Here is a 25,742-nt window from a genome sequence, read left to right as displayed (position 1 = left end):
AAGCATGCACTACAGATTCTTACAGTAAGAGTGCAATACCATAGCACCAGTAACACAAAGAATCGTTCATGTTCCTAATTTAACATTAAAAGAAAGGTTAAGTATTAATCCACTGAAAAAAAGTATGCCCATCTAAATTGCAAACTGCCTAGTCAATTTTGCTTTAAAAGATTATTTTGGACATAATTCATACTCTAAATGCAAATATTGAAAAGCAAGCATTTAACATGAAAGGTATCAAATATCACCTGCTTCTGGACATGTAATATATAAATTCTTCTAAGCTCTTCATAGTATTTTTAGGGACAAGTAATAGATTCCTAACTCCTAACCCCACAAATAAAACACTTCTGAATTTATAATTTTATCCAGAATTTCTCAGTGATTAGCTTTAAAATTTTATATTTTAAAAAGGTAGCTTTTAACTGCTGAATATACAGATTGCACGTAATTGTTTAGTCAGACCAAAATCACAAACAAAGAATGACTGAAAAATTAGGCAAGCAGTTGGGAAAATATGCAAGAAGTAACAGATTAATATATTACCTTCTAATATTCTGAAGGGACAAAGTCAATACAAAGAACATACTTTCATTGTGCAATTACTAGTGCAATATTGCAATAGCTAAGATAATCTTGTGCTATTTGCTCTGTAGGATTGAATTTGAGGATTCATGAGTTTTTTCATATTTGTCAAGCAACTGCAGTCAGGAATTTCTACAGATCTTATGTGTTCCAGAAATCACACAGCAGATGACTGAGTAAAAAATAGTTAAAGGCTGCTTTTTCTCCCAGTTCAGCCTAAATCATCCTGCCTAGTTCCTGTATCTAATAAGTATATTCTATTTCAGAAGCTGCAAACCAGCTGCCTGTGCACAAGGACAAGAACAAGATGCCAGGGACAACTAAATACCAGAAGTTTTAAAACAAAGGTAATTCTCTTAGTTTTACATTCTCACATTTCTCTAGGTCCTGAGAGCAATCTGAGACTATACATCCTCCAGAGGCCCCTTCCAACATGATCTTCAGTCATAGCACTAATGATGGTTGTATTTAAAGGTTTTCTATAGAAATAGTTCTGGGCTCATTTTTGACTCTGAAACTTCCACTAATTTTCAGAATATCATACCCACACACGGTTATGCAGGAATTGATGTTTGCCCCAAAACCACTTCTGCACTCCCACTGGAATACACTGAAAATAAACACTAGGAAAAAACTGTACTCAAATTAACTTTATTAGCTCAAAAATCTGTGATAATGAAATCCGTATGTCGAGTCCCTCATGTGTAGTACAAACTCATGAGTACCATTTTGGGTGTATCGCATGTTTTCAAAAGTAAAAATCTAGTGACAAAGAATGCAAGCATGAAACAGGAATACTGAGCAGTATGCAATGCTTTAAAAAGTCAAAGTTTACAAAATTTTACAAAAAATACACTAATTATACTGAGACATTCAAAACATAATCTTGCAAGTGTAAAGAACAGTTCAAACATTTTAGAACCACTTCAAATGCTGGTAACACTGGGTATACTTTCTTGTATTTCAGAGACAGATCCTACAGTATCAGTTCCAGAGCTAACATTTACTACCTGCAGTCTACCTTTCTCTCCTCTCACTCCGTTACTTGCAGCTGCTGTTTCATTTGCTACAGGGATGTGTTTCTTAGAGGAATAATTTTTGCTTTTTTCACTAGGAATACCGTTAGATATTCTGCTATCATCACTTCTGATATGTACACTGGAATCAGCAAATGAATGCAGACTGGTAGCCAACTGCCTTGCTGAGTGATGTCCTTCTGCTTGTTCATTTTGTTTGACTCTCCTCTCAGACAATACTGGAGTACTACTTCGAGGCTTATTCTCTTTATTTTGGTTAATTGTTTGGGCTTCATTTTCCTTCCACAAACCTGTCTGATATTGCTGTCCAGCAGCATGAAGTTCTCTCATTTCTTTAAGCGATGAAAAGGCATTATGCACAACCATCTGGGATTGAAATGTGTCAGCAAGAGGAAGTTGGATGTCCCCAGCTCTGTTCTGAAACAAAAGACTCCAATGAAAAAAACTAGGCAACCAGAGAAAAAAAAAAAGCCAGTTTTGCAACTGCCATATATACTGGAGTCTGCAGAGCAAAATACAGTCTTTTACCTAACATAGGAATGATGCAAAGTAATAGCAATTGAACAATCTTTATCACCTTTCAAAACTGATTTCTGAAGATTGCTAGGATGATAATGATACAGTAGACACCTTACAGTTTCACATCTAGCTTGAAATTTATACCAGAGATGTGTCAGTTACACAAAAGCAGCCAAAACTTAATCACATCCATCACCCTGAAACACCTGCAATTATTTATGTTTACTAGAAATTCACAGAAGTGTAGTCTCAACACTCTATACCACAATACCTAGCTGCTACAAGAACCCAAACCAATCACCAATATTGGGAGGTAAGAATGAGAGTCTTCAAACTGCAAAACTGGACGTTCTCTCCACACCGTTAAAACAACCCCCAAATTTTTAACATTATATTTAAAGAGCTCATGTGTTCTAGGAAATTAAAACAGGAGACTCTGGATATAAGAAACACACTGGAATGCAGATTTCTGGTACAGCAGTTTTATTCAACTTGGACGTAGCTATAGGCCTCCAGCATCTAAATTTTTAACAGTCTTTAAAAAAGGCTGGGGTTTGTTTGTTTTTTTTTTGTTACAGGAATTTTAATATCTCCTTTGAAAAATCTTCAAGGTTTACTAATAATTCATAGAGTAGAACCTAAAACCCTATGCAATATTTACAAATACTATAAATTTGTAGTTGCTCGAAGCTCATGTCATGGCCACAGAGAAATCTATCAGGACTGGACATATACACTGTAATTACTTACAATATAATTTATGACTTTCAGAAGGTACATTGTATAGCCTCTCCTGTAAGATCAGGGTTCTTAAAAGCACTATACTTCATTATTAAATCTTTCTAAAAAAAATTATCATGGTGTTTTCCAATTTGAATGGTTGCATTCCACTACTGGAGCGTCCTGTTTCAGACTAGGAAACAACACAATTACCATCAAAGTTTAATACATTACAAAATACTGCAGTCTGTGCTCTGAGTGGTAAACACTTTAAAAGCTTACATTAATCACTGAATTATGATGATGTGTACAAATGCAGCTACAGAAAGCAGTTGCAGTAATAACTTCATTAATCAGAGGGGGATTAACAGCTAAAAAGTACATTAGAGTATAAAGTAGAATTGCCTCTAGCATTACTTATAAAGACTTACTTTGCTATTCTCAGTATGTTCCTGTCTTTCTTCTTCAAAAGACTTCTCCTTTACCATGTTCACAGGCTTACTGAGAGTAACATGCATTTGTGGATGCCCCAAAGTACCAAAATCTGATTGGTCTATCCCAGCTAATACAGCAAGTTGTCCAAGCCTGTAAAATAAACATTTAACAGAAAATCACACAAACTATTCTTACTCTTTGAAAGACTAAACATTCAAAAACAGAAGTAGAATCTGTTAAAGCTTTGAACATAGTTTTCTATTACTTTATGTGAAGCTCAGAGTATCTTAACTAAGACAAAAGGTAAGCTGAAGGTATTTTCTTGTCTTTGCACAAATTAGCCTGCAGATTCAAAACAAGCGTTACAAGGCTGAGAATGAAGCTCTCCTAGTCAACACTGAACTCAGAGCAGCACACCAGCAATGAGATTCCATGTCAGGCAGAACAAAGATTAAAATTCTGTCATTCAAGCAGAAATTGGTGCACGTCTCCAAATCACATAATCTCTTAACATGTCAATGACAAGCTTCACCCACCCAATGATGGTGGGTGACTGCCAGCTTCTAAGTTGGCCAAACCAATCCCATGTGAGTTTTAAGCCTCAGTAAAAAGTGGAAAGTTGCAGTCATGAACTGATAGCACAGCACATGAAGCCTACGGACAAGACCATTCTTTATGATTGGGATTCTGTAACATTCAGTGTATCTCCTTATTACTATGAATAGACATAGTGCCCATATAAAGAAATTTTTTTTCAGGTAGTGAAAATGCATCTTTCCCTTCCTGAGAAGTTTGAATCTCCTGTAGTAACGCAACTCTACAAATTGTTGCAAAAATTAAAACACAGCCTCAGGGTGAACTTTACAGTAAGTTAGACTCATTGAATCAGGGAATCATTAAGGCTGAAAAAAGACCTCTTAATATCACCAAGTCGTGCCATTAATCTAACACTGCTAGGTTCATCACTAAACCATGTCCCCTAAGCACCACATACAGATGTTTTCTGGACACTTCCAGGGGTGGCCATTTCACTACATTCCTGGCTAGCTTGTTCCAATGTCTGACCAGACTTTCAGAGAAGAAATTTTTTCTAATGTCCTTTCTAAACTTCACCTGGCACAATTTGAGGCCGTTGTCACTTAGGTCCTGAGTTATATCTCTACAATTTGGAAGTGGGAGATAGAGAGGACAAATAAAATCTTCTTGTCAGCTTCTCTGAATACACAGAGTAGAGTACAATACGTATTCAAATTATTGCCTTCTTGTGGATGAGTCTGTTGTGCTTGGTCATACAAGCTTTACAAATTGGGTTCAAGCGGGAATTCTTTGAAAAATGGAAAGGATGAACCATCCTCTGACAAATTTCAGGTACAGTGGCAATATAAACGTTAATCAATATTCTCTCTGAAATAACTCTAGTACTAGTAGTAATAGTAGTAGTAGTAGTACTACTACTACTACTAGTAGTAGTAGTACTAACAATAAATACAGACTTAAAATACAGAGGCTGGAGATAGATTTCCATACTTCAATTAGTGAATGGAGAGCACAAGATAACAGGACACTTTCTGAAGGCAGTTCAACTGCATTTTGAGCCTTTCATATTGTGGGAATGCTAAGAGCCAAAGGTGATTCACTAAAGACTTGGAAACGTGCTTTAATAGAAGCTTTCTATTCTTTCTGAATAGGCTTCTTGAAAATCTTTCCCAAAGACAGATGCATGAACTCAGCTGAACAGTACTTAGACAATACTTTTGCCACTAGGAAAAGAATGAACAATAGGTACATAGCTAATTTATTTTCCTGTGCTCTCTGAGAATACAGACTTAGAAATCTGGCAGGGTAGCAGGCAGCATACTTCATTGTGAGGATAATTTTGGAAAGATCTCAGGAAAAACAGCAAGACTTAAAGTGACAACCTACCCAGCATCTTTAAGGAGATCTAAAAAAGCATGAAACTTTTGAAAAGAGTTCTCAATGCTGCCTAGAACACCTTCATCTTCCAAAATCATGTTGGTTACTGACTGTGCATGAAGAACCTCGGATAGGGAGATATTTAGACTCCTTAATCTTGCATTTTCAATTTCCAGCTATGCGGGGAAAAAAAAAAAAAAGACATTTCTTTCATTTTCAGTTTAAAAGATCCCAAAATATCAAACTTCACCTGTGTGCCTAAACAGCAGCATCATAACTGATGAAAGAAGATGCAGAGTTTGCTGTACCACACACTTTCAGGACACTTACATGAGCTCTGTGAAGGTCTGCTTAATCACAGCTGCAGTTCTATGCTATCATAGATATTCCTGCAGGCACTCAAAACCACTGGCTTAGCACTGTCTTCAGTATGTACAGGATGTTAGAGATCAAGTACAAGCAGGAAAATTTAGCTTTCATACAATTTTACTTTGCATGTATTATATGACATGTAAACACCAAAGAATATATTTTACTAGTAAAAAAAAGAGGACAAAAAATTATAGATTGTGCAGTGAACTGTAGGTGATAAATAAGCAACAAAATAAACACTTTTAGAGATTAATGCTACTTGTTTTATTCCATCTCCTGGTACAAGGTGCTAAGTCCAACCAGTCTAGCCTTGAGAGAGGAAGATTTCTTGTAAGGGGTGTTTAGCTTAAAAAGCATTTAAGGATCTAAACAACAGACAGACAGCAGAGCCCACTGGTGCACATCACATTACAGGAAGATAGGGATAGTCACACAAAAGGGCCACAATCTGTCTTTGAGAAATGCAGAGTTCTTTGTGGATGTCTGCTCTCTGTACTGTGGGGTATCACTTGTTGCTCATATTTCAAAGTATATCACCACTTTCACTACCCTCCAAATCACCTGTAAGGACCAAATCCATCTGCTTACACTACCTTACACTCAACTATACTACAAAAAATTCTGCTTATTCATGCAGATGAATATTTTTAGGTCAGCAACAGCAGAGGGGAAACAGACCTCACAATTCAACTGTGATAAATTGTTCAGTTTTGTCAAAGCTGAACTGCACTTCACAACAACTGACATGTGGAAAACCATCCAATATGGTTAATGCCTGCAGAAATAAAACTTAAAAACCAAAGGTACAGAATAAACCAAATTGAACAACAGTTGCGACACACAGCTTTCAGCACAAGTCATGGTAAATGAGTTGGGAGACAAAGATCTATCCATGTGTACATACTGCAAATAGATTTAATTACTTTCTAGAGAAAACAAGTATCAGGATGCCCCAGATAAGTGTTTCAGAAAATTGAACATTGAAAGAGCAGCCTGAGCTGGAGTTCAAGGCTCTGGAACAGAATCAGTAGAACAAACATTACTAAACACAGATTTCATCACTGCCCTTAAGACTAATAAATGATCCACATAACTTTGAACTGAAACTCTAGAAGCCACCACATTGGTGGTCATTGATAATTACCCCTAAGCAAGTGCATTCTCTGAGCAGTGCCTCCCTTAAAAGATCGTTAATAGTCAAGTATCTTTACCTCTAGTAATCGTTCCTCAGCCTTTACTCTAGCTTTCTGTTCTTCCTTTAGTTTTTCCATGCATTCTTCCAGCTCCATCTACCAAAACACAGATAAACTATCATGAAATTTATCTCAAAATGTCAAGACTAACATGCAATAAAAAAAACCCCAAAGCTCAACAACTTAACAGCTAGCAAATGGCATTCCAAATATACCTTCTTAAAAAATACAATACAGAGGTCTACCAGTACATGGTAGGATAATATTTTGTATCTAGGATGCAAAATATCAAGACAGAAGTAGTAGTAAGTGTTATTCACTTAACAGATTTGTAAGACTGCAATAGATCACATGAAATTACACTCCAAGTCTCTTTGGCCTATGGCATAACCATCAAGAATGTATGTTCTTCTATTTTCCCTTTCAAGCATCATTTTTAACTAAATATATCTACATCATCAAAAGCTCAAACTGAGCTCTAATAAGAAATCCTTAGCAGCCATATCTAGATTTTCCAACTATACTTTTTATCCAGGATTTTATTCCCTCCTTCATTCCTTCTTATAGTTGTAAGAATACAAAATTCTGAAGTGTAAGAATTGTACTCTAATTGGTTTCACTTAGTACTTCAATAAAAAGCTTTTCCCAATTCTAAGTTTAGTGTTAACAAGAACAAAAACAAATCCAAAACGCTTAATAAATATATTCTAGTCTTGTTCATAAGATGCCTAAACATGTATTTTAATTAAAATCTTCATTTCAGTAAGAGCAGTCAGGATTTGCAATACCACATTTTCTTGCACCCCAGTAGAGCATTACAGCATCTGTACTAGAAAAACAAGCAAGAATTTTTGTTCTTGTACACCTTAACAATCTTCTTGTTCAGAAGGTGAAAACTGTTCAAATTATCAAGCTATTCTATTTTTCAGAAGTTAGACTATACAAATTATCAGTATACAAAATGTCTCCTTTTCACATGCAGGACACTGCATTTCGTACACATCGTATCAACAAGTTCTAAAGAGAATCAAAGATTCAAGTGGTACTGAAATAGTTTGTTTACTAGTAAAAGATTATTCAAGGGCATACCTCAAGTGCACCTCATATAAGCAATCAACTGAGAAGACTAGAGTGCAACAGAATGCATAGTAAAAATAAACCTTCTACAAACGCAAAGGTGTTGTAAGTTGCAAGGTACTTTTGCAACTGGTTCCAAGACGCAGGTTCTAGAATACTCTCTAGATATATACCCCTCCTAGTGACAACCACTCAAAGTGGTGATTATGGGTCTGTCACTATTCCAGTGAAGCCCACTCCTAAAATCCCTAGACTAGTATCAACCAAGCAAATGCTGCAAGTAGAAAGCTAGTCCTATCTTTATGATACTCATGTTTGAGCATCAAAACAGATTTAGCACTATGTCTAACCTGCAGGCATAGGGTGGGGAGCTTATATCTAAGGAGAACCATTCACAAATATAATCTTAGTGCCATCTGTCTTTGAAGATGTGAAAATAATGGGAGCTATGAAACCTCTATACATGCAGAAGCACAGGACAGAGTAGAAACCACAATGTTCTGCACTGACAACTTCACAGGTAACCAGAAATCCCCCAACCCAGCTTTGAAGATCAGTATTAGCTATCACAGAATGAGGAATTCTCACCTTTCCATTTACAGTGCAGGTGCATACGTATAATTATTTGTATTTTGAAGTTTCTAGAGGTAGGCTAGGAACTCTACATTTGAAACCATAGCTCTCTAGTATTTTTGTTCTGGATGGATTTTCCATAATTTTAAAGATGAAAGCACTGACCTTTTTCTTCAAATTGCTGGTTTGTAATGTTAAAAGTCAATGGCTTAGACAGTAATCAAATTATTATGATTTTTAAACAGAAATGTAGATGTTTTGCAGTGATGTTTAAACTTGATTTATCATACTTTAGATGTACATAGTATTTCATGGTTATGGGCTGAGTTCATTACAAAACTGAACACTGCATTTGCATCTCCTCATAAGCAATACCAAAGCTAGCATTTAAAGATTTGTCACCATTATGTTAAAAGTATATGTACATTTTAATCTTTGATTTGCTTTTAAGAAATTCACTAGTTGACACAATGCCCTAGTCTCTGTGCAGAAAAAAAAAATTGATATCAGAGAGTTAAATGTACATCCAAGCTACAAGACTAAGCCTTCAAGTATTACAGCCCAGAAAGACCGCACTGATAGACTTTAGGATGAAACTGAATACCAAAAATATAGGTAGCCCTCAGAATTACCGTAAGCAGTATGTCTATTCAACACTAGACAGAGGTATAAAACTGAAGTTTAAAAAATTATATTTAAAAAAATTTAGTAACTGATCAGCCATGTTCTTCTATTTGACTGCATCATACTTTAAAAAAACCAAACCAGTTACAGTGCAATCTCTACTTTGCAATTCACAAAGTAGTGAGATGTAGAAAGAGTTGCCCTGATAACTAGATTAAGGGTGAAGTTCACCATTTAAATCCCTAGTTAAAATTTAAAAGTATGGGAATTACCTCAACTACATACTTCATGAAAACCAACTGACATTTGATTCCCTCTAGTGGAAGTAGAGAATATTTATCAGTTCTCGTTTTTCATTTAAGCAGACTAGGCTTTTAGTAGCCAAGCCTTTTTCCTTTTGTTCTTTATGAAAACACAACTAAGTACTACTTGTTTCATTAAGTAGTATGCTTCAAGCCCCTTTTTCTGCAGAAGGATGTAGAAAAGTTCTCCAAGACTTGCATACTTAAGTGAAAGTCTGGTCATTCAGTTACATTGGGGCTTTTTTTTGACAAAGCAACAGTTTAAGGAACTCCTACCTCTTACTGTTTATTCCCACTCTCACTCTACACTCCCATCGTTGCCCTAACACAACTGGTTGTCCCATTTACTGAAATGTCTGTTACCACCAAATACACTGGACTACTTTTCAGTTGGATCAGTTCCTCAGAGCACTTCTCCTCACAAGCTGCTGCACAGTAACAGCTGTTTAATGACAGCCTTATGATCAGACAAATGTTAAAAAAGACACAAGAGAAAAAGATTGAAGCAAGAAATGAAAAGGCACTAAGTGACAGAGGGAAAAAAGACAATTCAGTGGGGCAAATTTGATAGTTTGATTCTGCCATAATGTGAAACCTGCTTTGTGTGAAGGTAACAGAAACAATGGGTGGGGCACAGAATCAGGTGCACATTGCTTTATTGGTGCTATCTGATAAGCAACCATACCCTAAAAAAGTATTTTGGTTTTCATGAAAATCTGGACCTTTACAAGTGCAGAAAAATCAAAATTTTGGGGTAAGTTGCCAAACTTTGTGGGTTTCTCTCCAAGGAAGTTCAAATTAATCATAAATTGTCCCCCTCATAGCTGCCCTACATGTAGTACTAAGCTAACACCAATGTATTAGCTGTAGTAGGGTCAGTATGACAACCCTCCCCCAAAGCACAAAACACTGCCTGCCTCTGCTGTGTGTCATGAATACAATATTCTTCCATCTCCAAACAGCAAGAATAAATACATCAGAAGTTTTCTGCAAGCACAGTAGTTCCTGTATACAGGTTTTTGGAGCAATTTGCACATGACATGGAATTCCATAATTTCAGACAAAGTGCTCTTGGTAGGAGTGTTGAAGCCACCATACAGCGCAATGTCAATACATTGCACACTAACAGTAAAAGTTGCTGTAAAACTAATTTCCAGCAACACATGAAAACCTTGAAATCTTCCTTCTTCTAGGGAGAAAAAGAAGGTCTAAAGAAAAAGTATACATCAGCTGAAAAGGCTGGTAGTTATTCATGCAGTATTTGTACAGTCCCTTTGCTTTCCACAACTCTCTCTATCCCATCCTAAACATTCTCACTACTAATAAACCTACTGCAAGTTAAAATTTAACTTCACTCCTCTTACACAAAGACAGGTATACAGTCCAATATTTACACAAACAAACAGCATATTCACCCAATGTGGTCCTCTCACAACAACCAGCAAACTCACACTGACTGTAGATCTTATTTACAGAAGTAATCATTGGTTTCTCTGAACAGAATTAAAATCTTAACACTTCAGAAACAGTTAACTCATTTATTCTGCATGAGGGTGTTACTTTATAATAGTGGTAAACTACCTCAGCAGCATTACAGAGCCACTGATATATACCTTTATTCCACCCCTTACTTTTATAAGAACATTCCCAGTCAAGACATTTGCAAAAATAATCCATTTCACTATTAAGTTTTTTAAGTATTGAAGAAGTAGAAGGAATAAAAAGAAAACAAAAAAAGTTTACTAGGCTCAATTATAAAATAGAACTCAAACACTTTCAGTTATTCTTGTAATTATTTTTAAACAACAGTCATTTCTATATTTTAGCTCTTAGAAATAAGAGCTTTTATAAAGGAAATACGACAGGCAATAACACTGATCAAAAGATCTGTGCACTATGATGCAAAATTGGAATAGAGAAATTACATATACTGCAGCTGTATTAAGTTATTCTGAAATCCTGCTCCAAAACTGGTTATTTGTTTAATTACAATTTTCTGAATAAAACATAGTTTAATTTACATAATTTGCCTTTAGGGAGTCTAAGGCACTGAACATGCTTCTTACCTGTAACTGTTGATATTGTGCTACATCAGTCTTATCTAACAATTTTGACAAATCAGTCTGCTGGCTAACATCCTCTAAATCTTCTGTGTCTTCAGTTTCAGATGTAGAAGCACGTTCTAGTGTCACTTTCACAGGAACACCTGTCTAGTTACAGCAGAAAAGAAAAACATGCCCACTCATAGCATTAAAATGTTTAGTAAAAATCAAAGATCAAATCATATCAAAAGTTTAATTTAAATACAGTTGTTTCCCAAAGTCCTTTAAAATGTATACACATTGCCCAGCCATACAATTTTGTAATAAATTTGCAGAAAACAATATCCAATCCTATGTGTGCCTATGTTGCGTATTTGTGGTGAGGATTCAGCAGCAATCAGCCCCTGCAAGGCACAGCCAGGGCTGCACCACACAGGACATAGCCAGTCTCAGCTGACTCACTGCAAGGCAAAAAACACCAGACAAGCACAAGAGGTGGGAACAAAAAGAGTGAGAAAAAGCAGAGGGAACATCAGCCTGGGAGCACAAAGGGCATTCTATGGTGGAGCCAACACTTTCATTCCAGCCAGGTAAGACCCATGTCAGAGCAGAGGGACCCATGTCAAATGAGCTGCTGCCCACAGGCATCCTGTGCCAGTCCATGTTTTCCCAAAGGACTGCAATCCATAAGAAGCCTATACGAGAACAGAGTATAACTGGTGGCTTCTGAAGCCATCAGATGCTTCTGTGATGGAAATGAGATACAAAGGAGCAGGAAGAAAGATGGGGTTTTTCTTCCTCTGCTGGTAGAGCAGCTCACAGAGAGGTGCAGAAACAAATATATAACCCAAATCCAAGACAGGAAAGACAGTGCAGAAAACATTCAGGAAAAAAATGCTGCTGGTTATTCTTATTGCTTATGGAGGGATTGTGCCTATAATCCAACTCAGCTAACTTGTAAAACTAATAATCCAAAGAATACAGAGATAGAAATGGAAGTAAACTAAGTATCAAAGAAGCTTCAACCAAAGGTTGATGTAAACTACTTTTTTTCACTCCTATGAGTGAGAATCTTCAAAAGTATGTTCCAGTCTTAGCTTTCAGACAATGAGATTCTGTTGAGAAAATTTTCCCCTTTTTTTAGGCAGCTACCCATTAAAACAAAACCAGTGTGTGAGAGAAACAGTACCTGAATCTTCAATGGCAACTCTCCAGCACAATCCGCTGCCCTGCCTCTGAAGTTCGAAAAAAAAAACAAAACCATACTTTTGAGGAAAGTAAATTTATAATGTTCCAAACACAAGATTCTAGCACAGGCAAAGCAGTAAGAGTAAATAAACAGCATCAGACACTGCACTACATCCTTTTAAGCCTCATTACATTCTCATTTTGATTAGTACTCCCTAGTTAATAATGATTTAGAACAACACTACTGAATGCTAACATTAATTTCTTCAATAGGCATCTTACTTAATTATTTTGAACTGAAGTCAACAGGAGAATTTGGTGTTCAGCATTTTGGGAAACAAGCTTAATAACCACAGTTGCAATAGAGCATTAAGTAGTTTTTTTTGTTTAAATAGTTATATAGTCTCCATTTTCAGAGGCCTGAAATCTAGGGAAAGGATTAGAAAAACAAAAACAAACAAGAACTGTTTCAAAAGACAGCTTTCATGTTAAGTTTTTTTCAGTTTTATTTTAATTTACAGCTCTTAGATGATCACAACAATTACGCTGGTATTGGGCGGGGTGAAGCAGAAAAAAGAGGCAGGAAAATACCTAAGCACCATGAACTGGATCTCAAACTAACTATGCTACAAGTTTAGAACACGAACTTGCCTCTTCAGCTATGATACATTTGATAAATCATTTTTAACAAAAGAACAAGCAGACAAGGTAGGTTTGGTTGTGGTGGGTTTTTTTGCTGCTTATGAATATTTCTATGGCTATCATGTATTTTTATGTATTTTAAATCCTTACTAGAGAAGAATTTATGTAAAATCCTCAGAATTTAAAGGAGGATTTAAACAGAAAAAAACAGAAAAAAACTATGATGACATTCTGTAACTTTCAAATCATATTTTAAAAAGCTAACATTGCTCTCTACTGTATTTATCATGCAAATTTTATAGTTTTTTATTTTCCCTTGTACTATGAAAACCTCACCTGTTTCTCTTTGCACGTTCTGCAGTCCGCCAAGGAAGGAAGCCCTTTGTGCCTGGTGGTAGTGGTTTTGGTGAGTAACTCTCTCTCACAGTGGAATTTTTTTTCCCAGGACTTACAGATTTTTTAGACGATAATCCTGAATTGAAGAGCAAGACCAGAAGAAAAGAGACTTCATTATACCTTATTATTCATATGAATTCACATGCGAATTCACAGCTTACTGTTCATAAAATTTTCTGTGTAATAATAACGACTGTAGGAAATCTGCCACTCAATCTAACTTTGCTAAAGTATCCCAAAGCTTGAGATTATAAGACAGTATACTTAACTGCTGTTAGGTTGACACAAGACAAGCTGATTTTCAATAATGGAGGCAAAGCTTTGTTGCAAAAGTGGTTTAGATGGTTTTAGACCATCCATGTAGACAGTAAAGGCATTTATGAGTTTCAAATTGCCCTCTAGTGGCTTTAGAGTGAATAACATTATTTTATTTATGGGTAAAATAATTAAAAATAAAACTGATATTCATGCAGATCACTTCCTTTCAGAGGACTAATAAGAAAAAGTAGGGTTTACTGGTCTGGTCTTTTGTTATTGTTTAAATCATACAGCATCAAAGTAGACTCAGAAAGAAATCTAATGTGGATCATCATCAGAATATCTACCAGGAGTAATTAAACTTTTTATCAGGGCAAGGGGAGCCTCACATTCTCTCTAAGCCAGACACTGGTAAGTCTGGAAAACAAATCACCTTGTATTTCCTACAGTTAAACTAGAGAGAACTAAGGTTATTGATTCTCTGCGATCCGTAAAATAACTGATTTTTGTAATGCTAAAGAAATGCATCACTTAGTTAATAGGATTTAAAATCTCAATTCATTCTGAACATAATAAATAGGATAATTTTCACCTTAACTCCCTCCATCTCTTAAAAAAAAACCCCAAAGCACATAAAAACCCCACACACAACGAACAACCCCCAAAACAGAAAAAAAGACAAAAAACCACAAGACCCTCCACAACCACATTTGCCCTCCACATTTGCCAGGCATTTTTTGTCTCCCACCACGACCCTAATCACTTACCTCTCTGCTTCCAGATAACTAGAGTGAAGACAAGAGACAGTGAAATGTATTACAGTGAAATTTTTAGTAGCTTACTGGAAAATGTTTAGTATCATAGCTATCAGTACTTAATCATAAATATTCAAGATATGCAAGTAATTTTAACATACTCTTTATAATAGGTTTACATGAAGTTAAAAAAAAATCTTAGAACATTTCATACATCAGTTAAAAAATGCATGTTTGTTTGTTCTGGCAGAGGACAGCCTGCTACAGAAAGGTTACAACACCAGGAGAACTAGACAACTTACTACTGCCAAGCTTTGCAGAAGTGAAAGCTTGTGGAGACACAGAATAAATATGTGCAATGCTTCCACACATTTTAAAGTCAGCATATCCTACCATTTTTCCAGCCATGTATCTAGCAGCACTAGAAACAAGAGTAAGTTTCCTACAGATACCAAAGATGATAGAAGATGCATTATAACATTAAGAAGAAACATTTTTTTAAAGACAAATGTTCTGTAAAACACTAACATTTAGACACATCACACATTTTTTTAATTTAAGCTCTTCAGCATCAAGATAAAATTTGCTAGACAAAATCTACTATAGGCAGAAAAAACAAAGAATTACCAATTCGAATAGTAGCTTTTCCTTTCCGACCACTTCCTAGGACAATAGTTCTTTTCTTTGGCTTAGTTTTCAAAGCATCTTTGGAAGACGGAGACACCAGCCACTTAAACTAGAATTGGGTTTATTTGTTAAAGAAAAATAAATCTGTTTAGCAACTGACAGTTGAAGAAGTGCTTATTTAAAATTAAAGGTAGTTTGTCAGACCTAGAGAACTTACAGGAAACTTTGTAAGCTGTAAAATCAAGAAGAAACAGAAGTCTCACAAGGCTCAAATTTAAGCAGATCATAGTCTACATTACCAGAAAGTGTTCCCAAAACACCACTACAACATCCCATCCAAAATTATCCCTTCTCCTATGGAAAACAGTTCTCATTCTATAAAAAAATCCCCCAGCATCCACCCTATAAAGAGGCAACCCTGGCTTCTGCATTTCATATTCAGACAACTGGCTTGAAAGGAATGACTGGCTCAGACCAAAGCTCTCCAGAGTAATAAAAGCTTCCCTAATGTGATTTTGTATTACTGATAAAGTCAGTATTTTAAAACCCACAAAGTTTATTTTTACTTGCCTGTAATGAAAATTCATCCTTACAAAGTAAAAGCCCCAAAATAAAATTAAGAGATAGTGATGATCAAAGGTCACAGCTGTACTTCAAACTTCATTTCCTTACAGCAACAGCTCTATTCCTAAAGGCTTCCCTTGCCCTGATAAAAAGTTTAATTACTCCTGGTAGATAGGATATCCTAAAATTACTCTGCACTTATTTTTCAATGTGCATCACTAATAGAGGATCTGCTGGAGCAGTCATTGAATAAAATACAGATGACATTAACAAAGCTTGCCTCACATAGCCCTAAATCCCACATCAGAGTACTAGAAACAGTATGCCAGAGATATTTCTATCTAAAGCATCACAATGATTAAAATGCCCTTACTGTGCTCTAACTAACTAAGTTTAATTCAAATTTATCATTGTCAAGAAAATATTTTTCTTTTCACGTTGGATACAATTAATCCCTGTATAAATTCTGCTGTGTCTCCAAGTGGATGTGGTCCCTGTGCAAGCAAATTGATAATTTTAAAATAAAACACATCCAGAAAGAGTAAAATTAATTTGCAAGCTTCTAGGGGCAAAATTCATTTTAATTTTGTTTTGCTAGACACCTAAAAGTGCAGCTTTACTAGGTTAAACCAAAAGTTCATCAAGCACATAGCCTGCCTCGTCTCTGCTGTCGTTGTACAACATATAAGCATCTAAAGACACCAAAATATAAACCCAGTGTGTTTTGAAAGTATCCTGTTTTGTAGACACCTTCAATGGATTTTCTCTTGAGCTATTTAGTCTCTCAGAAACTACACAAACTTTCACCACCTATTACACTTGCTCATATCTATGATTACAGTTCCCTATACTGCTACACAGTGCTGCTAGAATATATAGCTTTTGTTTTAGCAAAGGCATCAATTAGCAGTAGACTGCTAATTTTTTGGGGGTCTTGCAGACCCAAAAAAAACAGTCCAGAAGAGAATCAACTATACGCTACTGAAAAACAAACATCCACTTTTTACACAAAGCAGGATGGAAGGAAAGACAGCTGTGACTAGCAGAAGAAGCAAAGCTACATAGCAAGCCAGTGGAAGTATTTCTTCATCCATGTTGTTAATGAAGTATGAAGAATTACTAGCAGTGCCAATAAAACTTAAGATACCACACTAACTGGCTGAATATAAAACTAATGTCTCGAGTCAAGCCATCTTTTAGCATATGGGAGGTTTCCCACAGTTGCTTCTTTCCATGGTCTGGCTTTCCAATTATCTTTAGCATTTCCAGGCAGATGTTATTTTCATGTGATTCCTGTGATATTTTGTAAGTTTTAATCCTATCTGCCAAGCAGAAAGAGTACTTCTTCACAACCAACCTCAACTTCTCAAAAAAGGTCTTCTAGAGATTGAAGTGGGGAACTGTATTAATCCTCCAGAAATTCTATACACAAATTCTCAGCTTATTAGACAGTCTATACATCCAAAGCTCTGTCTTTATTTAGTCTTCTCAAAAACCAAAAGAGTATATTCTAACACAGGAACTGCTGGGACTCCTTTGAGAACTGAATCAGATTTCTGTATATTTCAACAGTATACCTAATCATAATAGATATTATAGGTCTAGATATTCAGTTTATGTATATTACTGTGAACTCTGTATGGACAGTTAGACAAAGATGAATGGGGGTAATATACTTTAACCAAACTCTGTTTTCATAGATGGTCTGCATTGAAAGGACAGTCCTGAGCAGGACTGTCTGCTTTAAAAAGTTTTGGTTACAGAAGTTAGAGACAAGAAATAAGTTCTAAAATAAATTAAGTGCTAAATTTCAAATTGTGGTTTCTTCTTCTTTTTAATTAGAAGTTATTACCATGTTGACAAGGACTTATGTAGTAGAAAGCCCTCCAGCAGTCCTGGAGCAATATTTAGTTAACATTCTATGGTAATGCCCAAATACACACACATTTCTATTTTTCTTTTCATTAAATATATATCCAAGTTTTATTACACGTGACAGCTTTAATTCCATAAGAAATCATACAGAAAGCCCAACACAGTAACATCTTCATCATAGTGGTTTTAGGTTTCCCCCTAGATAGTGTTTTGGGGTTGGTTTTTTTTAATTTCTACTGAGTTAAACTTCTGTTTAGAATGAGAATAGTTGTTTTAGATCCATTTTGAAAAAAGTCATGTCATTCTTTAAAAAAATAAATGCAATGGAAGCTACAAAGAAAATCCCAAACACATTCCAAAATGTATAAAACATACCTCTGAGTCAGCACTGCTTCCATTCTTGAGAACTCTTTCAATAATCTTTTTCATCAGAACATGACCTAGAATGAATTAAAACACCTTTTTAAGAATTTTCTGTAAGAGACAATTCTTTTTGTGAGCAAACAGATAATTGAATAATAAGTACATATTACTTATCCTGGTTGTTTTCTCATTTTAAAAATGCTTAGTAAATTATCGTGGCATGTTCTTTTTTTCTTAAAAGCAGTTTACCTTTCCCCATATAGTTACTGAAGAAAACAACCACACAAAGAGAATAAATGCAGACACAGATACATACCAATTAAAGGATTTTTCCTTACATCAAGTACCACTAATGTTGTGTTAGTTTGAAGAGCATCTAATAATGACCTTGCTCCTTCATTGGATATTCCACACTGCTGCAAATCAAGTGCTAAAATGTTTAAGGAGGCAAAAAAGAAAAAAAATCAGTGGAGGTAGTACTGCATTTAGTTAGTAATTTAATTTAATAGTTAATATCTAAAACAATTAATCCTGCTGGAAACCTCTATTTCATACAACATGAAGCATGAAAACTGAGGACATGATGATAACAAGCATGTAATAACAGGAGTACTGCTTTCAAAGAAGACAACTAGAACTTTTCAACATTAAGGAATTACTGTTAACATCTGCAGAGAAGGTAATATGAACCACCCTACAACCACTGTGGGCAACATGTGGCATTGTTCAGTCACCCTCCAAGTAAGAGGGTTTCATCACATTGAAGAAAAACCTCGAGTGTTTTCATCTCTACCCACTCCATCTTGCTTTCTCTGCAGGTAGCACTGGAAAGAGTCTGTCTCCATCTCCTTTACATCCCCCCTTCAGATATTTGTACACCTTGATCCCACTCTGAGCCTTCTCTTCTACAAGCCTTTTCTTCCCCTAGCTTCCTCAGACTTTTTTGAAATCAGAGCTGGTTTAGTTCCTTCTTCTTAGCAGCAATTCACTGCACTCTCTCTGGTAGCTCCAGTCTCCTCCTGTACTGCAGATTCCATGGCCTCTTGTGCTGAGTGAAGAGGAAGAATCTCCTCCCTCAACCTGCTCACAAAGTCTCTGCCTAATGCACCCCAAACACTGCTGGCCCTCTTTGCTACAATGGCACTCCACTGTTTCATGGGCAGCTTATTGTCCACCAGGATCCACAGCACCCTTTCTGCAAAGCTGCTTTTCAGCCACACAACCCTGTGTGTTCTAGTGCATAGATTATTCCTGTCCAAGTGCAGGACTTTGCACTTCCTTTTCTTAAACTCCATGAAGTTCCCATCAGCTCATTTATCCAGCCTGCTGAGGTCCCTCTAGATGGCAGCACATCCTTGCCTTTCTAGGGATCCAAGTAAGACTGTAGTTTCCTGGGTCCTTCTTCCAAGACTTCCTGAAAATAGGCATGACACTAGCTATCCTCCTCCAGTCCTCATGCACGCCTCCCCCAGTCACCATGACCTTTCAACTACTGAGAGTGGCCTCAAAATTACATCAGCTCCCTCAGCACTTGTGAACACATCCCATTACGGCCTATGGACTGCTGATCATCCAGTTTGTTTAAGTATTCTCTAATCTGATCCTCTTCCATCAGTATGGATGTTATCTGCAGATCTGCCTTAAACTAGAAAACAAAACTATAAAAAAAAGGTATTCCACATATAGAATGCTATGATTTACACCAGCACCATTAGTAATTTTGCATAATTACTAGATGTAGTAATAGATATACTGTAGAACAAATTCATTCTCAAAGATACTGAAGGACAATACTAGATAACACAACAGTATTCGGATACTTCAAAAGAGGACGAGAAATTTCTTTGGAAAAAAGGAGTACTCTTCCCAAGCTACACAGTAAGTTACTCCTCTGGCTGCAACTGTTATAACTGATAATTTTAAGTCTTCTACCTGCGACTACTATATTTTAAGAGATGCAGTAGTGAGACACAGAGATAGTAGAAATTATAGTAGTAGAGATATAGAGATATGGAGGTCTAGCTGAAATCCTTACATCAACTAGTAATAACCAGATATGAGGTATATCGGAAATTTGTGGGGGTAGGCCAAGTTCTACATTATATGAAATATCTCAATACATACACATCAGTATGTCTATGGTTACTATATAAGGAAAGTCCTGAATTACTCTGCTGTTCACTAGTAAAAGACTTAGTAATACCTTTTAGCCAAAGGTCCTCTCCTAGACAGTCTGCAAAGGCACTTGCTCCTCTATCTCCAATAAGCATGTTGCAGTTCAAAGTAATCCGCCTCAAACCTGTCATATATTCAAGGTCAGGTCTCCTGTAACGTAGGCTTTCAACCCAAGCTTCACCATGTCTTCTTATTGCCTGGTGCTTTGCAAACAAAGAAGTTGTTACTGAGTGAAATGGCAAAGCCATAATTGATGACATGATCACAAGTTACCTTTTCTTGTAAACCATGTTCAATGGCTTGAATGCTGGTATAAGAGAAATAAGCTGGTGTAAGTACACCATTCCTGAGTTCAAGAAACATAACTAATTTTTAAACCTTACTGGTAACTTGTATTTGTTGTGACTGTCCAGTTTGTAATGCAAATTATTACACTTGGCTACAAAGTATTTTATCATCTTCTTTTGACAGACACTTGCAAGACACCTTGACTAGGAAATACATACTACAAAATTTTGTGTTTTCACAGAAATCACAATTAACACTAATTAAAACACAGTACTAGGCAGAAACCTCCTGATCAATTAATGAGCAGCAACTAAAGTGTAAACTTGATTATTCTTACCCAGTGCTTCAACATACTTGAGACATTTCTCAAAATTACTGACAATGAAAGAAGCACCCTGAAAACAGGTGTCAGACATTTATAGGCCTAACCCTCATTTAAAAAAAAACTTTATTATTTATGAGTTTTTTTCTCAGAAATAGCGAATTTAAATTCAACACCAGTAAACTGAACTACTTTTGTCATACAAAGTCACAGCTTCAGTAAGAACATACACTTAATTTTGGTATTCACACAAGCTCCTCATGAAGTGCCTTAACAGATTTTCAGCTTTAAAGCAGAAGTAAAAAATTAAATTTATAAAGTTCTTACAAACACTCCATTCTAAGAAAATTGATTAAATTACCTTTAATAAATTTGCTATATGTTCTGCCCCTCGCCATGTGAGGCTACATGCTGTGAAGTTTACAAATCTGATAGTAGTTGTATTCTTTATACTCTGACAGATTGCTGAAGAAAACAAAAGCACGCATGTTATCTACACACAGCATTTCCATATTATCAGAACATGATTTTTCAGTGGCCTATTAAGAGGCAGCTTTAACAGCCAAAAGCTTTTACAAAGAACTAGTGCTGAAATACAGAGTATATTTTAAATACAATCAATGTGTTCTAAGTTTATACGTTTCTACTGCAAATGTTTAGCAAAGAATATTGGAACAAGCCAGAAAATATTTCATTTCAGTTTACTTACAGAAACTTAAATCAGGAAAGGGTAAAGAAATACAAATGTTGCTTAGATAAAAGTATAAACATCACTGTAAAGTAGTATGGATATTTACTAGCCTGAAGTGAAGAAATTCAAGTCTTTAAATGCTACTGAGTTATGCAGAATAAAGTAAAAATTGTTCTTATAATCTCCATAGACAAATTTAAAACAGGGATGAAAATACTGAAAAATTTGCTTACCTATTTGGAAACTTAAAAGAGAAAAGTACAGGTTTTGATTCTGAACTTACTTTCCAACCCTCCATCTCCAATTGGACAGTGGGCTAAAGAGACACTCTCCAGAGATGAAGCTGTGGCCAAGCCCTAAAGAATAAAACAAGTTGTTATCTGTTGTTATCAGTGTTGTTTTGAAAAGAAAAGGTAAAAAAAAAAAAAGAACCAAACATCAAGTCACCCAGACTGCTCATCATCCTCTATTCCTTACAAGAAACTCTAGGGGATTCAAACAAAGGTCAAAACCAGCAAACCTTAACCTTCAGTTTAAGCAGGTTCATTTCTTTAGCACAGAGGAAGCATGCCTGTGGGCAACAAGCAGCAACCTCTCTCCCTAGAAGCCTGTCATGAGCAAACTGGAGCTTTTCAGTAACACATCTGAAGATCAGTTTTAATATCCTTGGTGTCCCACAACTTTCCTTCTATCACATACATGGACAGTGGTTTCAGTCATACGCCTCAAGCACATGGCAGAGATGTTGCTAAGATCTTTCTAGTAAGCCTCGTGTTTCTGCGACATTCAGTTAAGACCAAATTATACTAAAAGTCTCAGCAGAATCATTCTATATGTACATGTAAAGGCTACACAAAGGTATCTTAGAAGAGAAATGTCCTTCTCTGCAACAAATACATGCAAAGATTAGTTGAAAATGTTCTGGGCACATTTTCAATTTATTTGTACTATTTGTGTATTTTGTACTATATGTACTGTGTATTTGTACACATTGTTATAGTCTCACCTTTGTTAAAAGTGCTAGATCTCTTTCCCTCAGGAGCAAACCTTGCAGTTCTAAATGTTTTAGTACATCCGATATACTGAGACAGCCTTTCACAGCTTTGCATAGTTGACCAGTCAAGTCTTTTGATAGAGTTGCTGGAATTCTCCTTCTAAAGTAAGTTTTGTATCTTTCAACACCTAGTGAAAAAGAAAATCTACGCATCAGTAAAATCCAGTCCCTATTGGCTTAAAAGCAATTATAATCATACCTTCCTTTTTTTGTGACTTTCTTAAATTTTAATAATTCTTTAGGCATAACAATTCCTCCCCCCATGTATTCAATCACACAGAAGTTTTATGCAACATGTTTTAACATGCATACATCAACATACTTATCTTTTATACAGACCTGATTCTTCAAGACCCTGTTGATGTAAACTTCTTATTCCAATAGAAGTCAGAGTCTTGTTATGCCTGAGAGCATTTAGAAGTGGTGCCCAATCAGCAGCTTCGATGTGATCCACAACCAGATCAATAGCATCACGAGTCACGTTAGCCTTCACAGCTTTCAGTGGGAGAGAGCCTTGAAGTTGACAAAGATGTTCATAATGTGAGTAGAAATCCAGCATGCACCGTCTTCTTAATTTGACTGACTCAATCATTTCTTTTACGTGATAAATTTCTCTCTAAAATAAGAAACAGGAAAAAAGACAAACTTTTTTTTCAATGTATATCTTGCATCACAGTGCCAATTCAACACACATATCCAAAACATGAAAATGCTCCTACAATCATTAAAGACTGTATACACATCTTTAATGTGTAGCTAAAAATCTTATTTCTTATGATGCTTACTACCTGTGCAAGTAAAGTTGAATGATTAAAGGGCTGGGGAGAAAAGCCCTAAACACCAAAAAACAACTCATCTGCATTTTTATTCTCCTCACTCTAACAGGTATATCAAGAACACAAAAGCCCTGATCTTTAAGCACTGACTGTTGTAGAGATCTTGTTTTCATCTTAAGATTCAACTTTGTAGCATCAAGGTCTGCCAAAAAGCCTTGGACACTCCTGGACCCACCATCAAGGGAAACATACAGAACTAGTTGTGAACTTCTCTACTACTTCAGTTAAAAGTCTAAATTATCATCGTACATAATAAAATTTGATTCCCTAAATATTTTTGCTATTGCACACCAGATATACATAATCCAGTAAAATTCAATAAGCACTTTTCAGGCGTAAGGTTTTGTTATACTTTAGTACCAACAGAGAATAACACTACTAACTTCCAGAATCTCTAAATACTGCTATGACATAGCTATTAAGGGTTAAGTAATTCTACTGTCTCAATAGGAACATTTGTCAGTATATTTAGAAGACACATTTATTTAATTATTTATACTCAGGATGGCATTAAGTATTCCACACAGGATACCAAACACTGTTCACATTGCAAACTTTTTTTCTTATTCGTCACAGACCAGAAAGCCTTAACCAATCTTCTCAAATATTCTGTATGTCAAATTAAGACAAGGTATACTGAACAGATAAAAGCATGGGAGGACAGCCATTTGTAAAAGCATAATTTAGAAAAATAATATATTGTTAGCATCTGAATGACTAGAAATATAAGAAGATATAAACTCTAATAATACAGTTCGTTCACACCCTTTTACCTTTTTTTAGCTCTAATTTTCTAGTATTTAATGGCCACACTGTGGCCACAGGAACAGAAATGACTGAATTATAATCCAACACTTGGGGTTCAGAAAATGATCATCAGTTTTAAGGCACCAATGGTTTCTGGTAACATATCAATGTGCAAAATATTAGCCTTTTTTCTCCAGAGCTTAAGCAATATTCTTTTCATGGGGGTTTTCACTGCAACACCTTAACAGCACACCTCTAACTGAAGAAAGGAGCTCCTGGCCCTATTGCTGACGTTTAACCCACTTGTAGGAAGAGACAAAATAGGGACAAACCAATCAGATCCACAATGCTTTCCGAATGGAAAACTATATAAATTTGAACTCTTCTGCACTGAAGGTAGTGACACCACCAACCTGATACCACCTTTGGCTTGACAGGCTCTGAGAATGTATGCAGGTGATAACTACCTACTCAAGACCGATCCAAGAAATCACACTAGCAGGCAACAAATAACAAGAAATATAAAGCGCACAGTAAAATTGAAAAATCCAGCTCCACGCTATGAAGCTCGGGAAGCTACGAGTTTGTAGCGATTAAAACAAGCAGCTGCCTAAATGTATACAGGGTGGGCAACCAACGGCACCCAAAAGCACCGCCAGCAGCAGCCACGGCCACACGCCGACCTGCGGGGCACGCGGGCAGGCCGGGCCGCGCTCACTCTGGGGTCTGCCGCGGCCAGGCACCCTCTACGGGACGTGCTGCACAACTCGTTCAAGAATGTAAGCAGCACCCAGCTACAGACAGCTCCGGTTAGCACCGGGATAAAACCAGCGGGGCTTTGATGCTGCACACACTCAAGACCGACACTGACTCCCTGAATCACTTCAGATCACACACCACTGAGGGGGCATCAACAGGCGGCTGGCGCTGTCCGCCAACACCCCGAGGGCTCGACGGAGGCGGCCCGGAACGGGCACCAGCCGGTCGCTCCCGCGCCCACAACGGACTCGCAGCCCCCGGCCCAGACGGCCCCATCTTCCCGGAACCGACTACGGGCCGCTCCGCGGGCACCCCGCTCCCCCTCCGCGCCGCGGGCCCGCCGTTACCGCCGTTGGGCGCCGCTGACCGGCACGGCGCAGCGTTACCCGCTGTTACCCGTTGTTACCCGTTGTTACCCGCTGTTACCCGCTGTACGCGCCGTTACCGCCGCTCCCGCACCCCTCGCCCGGGCCCGGCGCCGTTGGCGCGGCCGCCGCGTGGCGCGCGAGGCTGGCCCCCGATTGGCCGCCGCCCCCCCGCCCGCGTTCAAAATGGCCGCGCCCGGCCGTCGCGACAGCGGGGGTGTTACATAGCAACAGTACCGCTCAGGGGAGTACCGCTTCCCTTTCCTGACGAAAACCAAACAAACAAACAAAACCAGAAAACAACAAGCCCAAACCGCACACACACAAACCATAAAACAAACCACAAGCCAACAATGCAGCGCTAGGATAAAGCTGGCACTGTTCCGTCAGCAAAGCTCCACAGTGGCGAAACGTTTTGATATACCGCAGTAGCCACAGCCAGGT

General features: G+C 37.0%; 1 protein-coding gene across 10 annotated transcripts; it reads right to left on the bottom strand.

The window, feature by feature from the left end:
- Nucleotides 1-1,220: 1,220 nt before the first annotated feature.
- On the bottom strand, nucleotides 1,221-25,491 carry CEP78 (centrosomal protein 78). Of its 10 annotated transcripts, none has more exons than XM_064403078.1 (17): nucleotides 25,360-25,491; nucleotides 22,931-23,207; nucleotides 22,544-22,719; nucleotides 21,821-21,893; nucleotides 21,208-21,311; nucleotides 20,265-20,439; nucleotides 18,378-18,491; nucleotides 18,074-18,138; nucleotides 15,260-15,368; nucleotides 14,645-14,662; nucleotides 13,560-13,695; nucleotides 12,583-12,628; nucleotides 11,418-11,561; nucleotides 6,794-6,871; nucleotides 5,220-5,386; nucleotides 3,293-3,446; nucleotides 1,221-2,039 (listed from the first exon to the last, which is right to left on the bottom strand). In XM_064403078.1, the coding sequence occupies exons 2-17, from the start codon at nucleotides 23,181-23,183 to the stop codon at nucleotides 1,512-1,514; spliced, it is 2,340 nt and encodes a 779-aa protein (XP_064259148.1). In that variant the 5' UTR covers nucleotides 23,184-23,207; nucleotides 25,360-25,491; the 3' UTR covers nucleotides 1,221-1,511. The 10 variants fall into 10 exon arrangements, with proteins under 10 accessions (XP_064259148.1, XP_064259152.1, XP_064259150.1 ...); XM_064403082.1 differs by having other exon boundaries at nucleotides 25,350-25,445; XM_064403080.1 differs by having other exon boundaries at nucleotides 25,340-25,440.
- Nucleotides 25,492-25,742: the final 251 nt, after the last annotated feature.

The sequence above is a fragment of the Passer domesticus genome, chromosome Z (genome assembly GCF_036417665.1).
Source record: "Passer domesticus isolate bPasDom1 chromosome Z, bPasDom1.hap1, whole genome shotgun sequence".
In the NCBI taxonomy this organism is placed as follows: Eukaryota; Metazoa; Chordata; class Aves; order Passeriformes; family Passeridae; genus Passer; species Passer domesticus.
The sequence above is the reverse complement of the archived record's forward strand: the minus strand, read 5'-3'. Positions and strand labels throughout refer to the sequence as shown.

Bases quoted from the DNA above. Each gene is read 5' to 3' on its own strand.
- CEP78 (XM_064403078.1), bottom strand. From the start codon at position 23,183: ATGATTGAGTCAGTCAAATTAAGAAGACGGTGCATGCTGGATTTCTAC. The intron at 21,312-21,820 runs GTAAGTTCAGAA...TGTTTTCTTCAG, and splicing joins TGGAGATGGAGGGTTGGAAA to CAATCTGTCAGAGTATAAAG. The intron at 20,440-21,207 runs GTAATTTAATCA...TTGTTTGCAAAG, and splicing joins ATATAGCAAATTTATTAAAG to CACCAGGCAATAAGAAGACA.